General features: G+C 34.3%; 1 protein-coding gene across 1 annotated transcript in view; it reads left to right on the top strand.

Annotated features, from left to right (window-relative positions):
* Nucleotides 1–4,672, top strand: part of LOC106872489 (arf-GAP with GTPase, ANK repeat and PH domain-containing protein 3) — a 166,983-nt gene extending 162,311 nt beyond the window's left edge. The window contains 4 exon segments of the mRNA XM_052974118.1: nucleotides 3–63; nucleotides 252–339; nucleotides 1,743–1,910; nucleotides 3,916–4,672. Coding sequence (XP_052830078.1) covers nucleotides 3–63; nucleotides 252–339; nucleotides 1,743–1,910; nucleotides 3,916–4,113 — 515 coding nt within the window. The 3' untranslated portion in view covers nucleotides 4,114–4,672.
* The last annotated feature ends 6 nt before the right edge of the window (nucleotides 4,673–4,678 follow it).

Here is a 4,678-nt window from a genome sequence, read left to right as displayed (position 1 = left end):
AGTGAATTCTGTATGGGAAGCAAGTCTCAAAGGTCGATCCAAACCTGGTGTAAATGCCTCTCGGTAAGAAAAATAAACAGTTTACTAAATATTTGTTTTATTCTAATTGGTTTTAATTTTCTCATCAGTTTAACAATTGTGGAATTATATATATCTCGATAATGTTATTTATATATTTTTTTAAATGGCTATATTGCAATCTTTATTTGCTAAAATTGCTATTCAAGGAGGTCTTTGATTTCTTTTTTCAGAGAGGACAGAGAAAAGTGGATTCGAGCCAAATATGAGTGCAAAGAATTTCTCCCGCCCCCACCCTATGTTGATATCCCCCTCAATCAGGTGTGTTTTATATCTAATTAGTGAAATTTTAAAATTTCTTTGTATTATTTACAGATGAATTTGTTAAGTTGGTTTCTTCTGATTTGGCTTAGGAAGCAGGAGAATAAAGAGTGGTAGGCATAGTCCCTTTGTAGGCCTTCCTAGACTTGCAAAGATGATGAAATTGATCTTTTGTCTAAACAGATGGAGGTTGATGCCTGTCTAGAGGATCACAGTTATTGAAAGATGTTTAATATGCAGATTTAGAGTAAGGATGACAAGAAGCGGATTACTAGCAACCTTGGATGATCTTGGACTGTGACAGTTCACAGTTTATTTCAGAGGAGCTAGAATGTTGTAGTAGAAGTAACAAGTTAGTTCTGAAATAATTATCGTTTTTAACCATCAACGTTAAAGTTATATATCTCAGCACAGAATCTATTATGTGAAATAGCAGCCATTAGAACCTATACATTTTTGACAATAAGGAACAAGTCTATTTATTTTGATAGCATAGAATTTTGAAATAATGGAACTGATGAATTCTAATGCATTTTGAGCCAATGTTTGATTGTTGAAGACTTAATTTTGCCAGAAGTTATTGAGATGCTTGAAGAAAATGATATTTGGTGAGAAACGTCTGGAACAAGCTGGCTGAAGTACAAAAGGCAAACTATAGGTGGCTTATTTCAGAAATGTTAGTTTGTGTGATAGTGTACGTTGAGTGAATAGGGGAGAATGAGCTGAATGTACAGTGCTGAATTAACCATTGAGCCCATGCTTTGGGCTTCGAGGGAAGGGGCAACACTACAAAAATAGTAAATGGTTTGGGGCACAAAAGAAATCACTTTAAATTTGCTGAAATAATATTTGAAGTGGTTTATATGATATGAAATATAATTTTGAAGTGTTCATGGTATCATAATGAGGATCTGATCAAAGACTTTGCAATTCGAAAAAGTAGGAGGAAACTTTTCAAATATAAAGAAAGTGAAAGTATATCTTTTTGTTAGTTTTGTTTCATTTTGGAAAATAATATATTTTATGGTTTATTATTGGTTATATTTTGAATTCCATATATATGGGGGGCACCAAAATTTTTTAAGTGCTTAGGGCCTCTATGAGTTTTAATCCAGCCCTTATGAATATATTAGTGGGGATGATGCTAGGAACATCAGGAAGGCTAACTTCAGAGGAGGTTGTCACTTTGTTAATTCATTATTTTGCTTCAGTCTGCAACCAAAGCTTTAATCTGAAATAATTTTGTTTTTGTGTTTTCATTGTTTGTTATATTTTAACATTTGTGAATAAAATAATTTAAAAACTAAAAAATACACCAAAAATATTTCTACAATTTAAATATTCCTTGCTAATCTTTGATTAATTGTTTTTACATTAATTTTTTTTTTTTAATCCCATTACAGCAATTGATAGATGCCTTAGTCCGAGAAGATATTAGAAACATTATCTTGCTTTTGGGACATGCACGAGCTGAGGATATCAATGCCCCCTATAGCAAAGATGATGGACGTACAGCTTTGCATATAGCGGCTGCTTTAGGCAATGTCGTTTTTGTCCAACTACTTCTTTGGGTAAGCTTACTCAGTTGTGTTATTATTATTATTATTATTATTATTATTATAATGTTTCACTGCCAGTTGACTGTTGTGTAGTTATCTCAAGAGGCATTATCACCATCATCATCATCATCATCATGTCCACCTTTGCATACTTGCATGAATCAGACAAAACTTGTTAAGTTAGATTTATTGACTGCTGGATGCTCTTCCTGTTGCCAACCCTCACTTCTTTCTATTTCCTTTAATCCTTCAAACAATAAAAAACTCTATGTAGGCATGGCTATGTGGTAAGAAGCTTTCTTTCCAACCACATGGTCCTGGGTTCAGTCCCCCTGCGTGGCACCTAGCACAAGTGTTTTCTACTATAGCCTCATGCCAGCCAAAGCCTTGTGAGTGGATCTGGAAGAAGCCTGTCATATATGTGTGTGTTTCTGTGTTTGTTCCCCACCCCCATCCCCATCCCCCACTTTTCAACAACTAGTGTTAATGTGTTTAAGTCTCCGTAACTTAGCATTTCGGCAACAGAGACTGCTAGAATCAGTACCAGGCTTTAAGAAATATGTCCTGGGGTCAATTTGTTTGACTAAAACCCTTCAAAGTGGTGTTCCAGCATGGCCACAGTGAAAGGTGACTGAAACAAGTAAAAGATAAAAGAACTCAATGGCTGGACATATTTTCGCATTATTTGTATGGCATTGATCTTGCTTACAATTAGTGTAAAGGGAAAGAGACAAACTCACACACACACACACACATATGATGAGCTTCTTCCAATTCTCTGCTTGCTGGACATTGGTCACCGGCAACTATAGACATCACTCAACAATATCCATGCTGTGGAAGTGGTCCCACATGCTTCTCAAGCAAACTTCTCAATTACCCAGCCATGTCTGTCCTTGTATATCTAGAGAAAATGTTACTAAATCCTAGAAAGAAAGAAAGAAAGAAAGAAAGAGATACTGAGCTGTATTAGTAATGTTGCATGCAATGTTGGTTATGAAATAATATTGCTTGTTTAATGATGCAACAATTACTGAGAATATATTTGCTGCTTTGGACAGTTCTATATAGAATGAAATTTGAACAGTTCAAAAAGAAAAAAAAAAGAAACCCATAAAAATTGTGACAAAAGGAAATTACACTTGCTGTACAATTTCTGTGTAAATCTCTTGTGAGACAGACTTGCATCTACAGAAATGTAAATGTTTGTTTTGAAAAAAAATGGAACTGTGCAATGGTGAGAAAGAAATGCAAGTCTAGAAGCTGTTGGGGGTGGAGGTGGGGGACTGAAGATAAAATTCTTATGAAAACCGAAACAAAAGATAAATTGAATGAAAAATAGAAATGGTGATAATGTAATAAGATGACTTTGGCAATCCAAGAGGCTGAAGATATAAAAAAGAAAAAGAATGAAAAATTATTAAATTTTTTAGCAATCTTAGGATTTGTTTAATTTTTATGAAATAAAGCTTAAGCATTATTACTAAAACAAATTTTACATAGAATTTTAGCCTTCTTTTAGGAGTCTCTAGATGCTGACATGGCCAAATAGTTGAGAAATTCACTTTATAATAATGATGAGGTCCCATGTTTAATAAAACTACTTGGTATCTTGTACAAAGGTATTTTACCATAGTCTTTAGTGAAGCCAAGCCTTGTAAGTGAAATTAGTTCAGTGGAAACTATGTTGAAGCCCATTAGGTGGACTGTATCTGTAATTGAAAGGCCCGACGTATCGGCTCTTTTAATCTAACAGCTGAGTCCTCGTTTATTGTCATCAACAGTCCATCATTATCATCATCATCGTTATAATTCCATTTACAGCTATCCTACTTTATAGGAATATAAATCTATTTTATTGATACCAGATTTTGATTCCATCTGTTGTATAAAAAAATGTCAAGACAAATTATTTTCACATATATAATGCATTTGTTTGTTAAAGAATTTGGAAGCAAATCTAACATTTCACTCTTAAATGTTTCTAATTTTTCTTTTTTTTTTTTTATTTCTTCAGTACAACGCAAATGTCAAAGTGCTGGACCATGAAGGTCGTAATGCATTGTGGTATGCTAGGGGTTCTGGTTCTCCAGAATGTGTCACTCTATTGCTCACAAATGGATGTCCAGAACATCCAACTTTACCACGGCGCCGAGGAAGTGTCCAACCGGGCAAAACCGACATGTTCGACAAGTTACCAGCAAGTGTTATTTAGTTTTCTTCTCATCTGGTGGCAGCTGATAATTTGGCATCAGCGGTTTGAAAGAGAAAATTATCAAGAGACAGTTCCCCACTAGCTATAGGGATCCTGAGTGGGATAAAAAATGTCTGATTACACTGCAGTTGCTTTTCTAAGAGAGACATTATGTTGAGCTGATTGATTGGTCACCTGTAGCTAGCCTGATGTTTGAACCTGTTAATGAGGCTACTATGTGAAGAGAATGCCAAATCTGTTACAGTATAACTTTGCTCTTCTTTTTCTACTTTTGGGACTAAATTTCTCTGGTAGCAAAGACAGCATGAAGCTTAGCAAATCGGCATGAGCTCATATATTTACCTCATTGAGGCATTCTGTAACTTGCTTAATAGAAAAGATTCTTTTTTTTTTTTTCCCCCCCTCAAAATGGTTAAACTAAAATTGTACATTTGCCATCAACACATTTTTAAATTCATTTCTCATTTTTTTATCATAGACACTCATTGTTTGAATATCACTCGCTTTGGTCAACGGTGATTTGAATTTTTTTGTTTTTTTTTTTGTTCTTTTTTTTTTTTTCCTT

Source organism: Octopus bimaculoides, chromosome 17 (assembly GCF_001194135.2).
Source record: "Octopus bimaculoides isolate UCB-OBI-ISO-001 chromosome 17, ASM119413v2, whole genome shotgun sequence".
NCBI classification, from domain to species: domain Eukaryota; kingdom Metazoa; phylum Mollusca; class Cephalopoda; order Octopoda; family Octopodidae; genus Octopus; species Octopus bimaculoides.
Note: the sequence above shows the minus strand (reverse complement) of the source record. Positions and strands in the feature narration are given on the sequence as shown.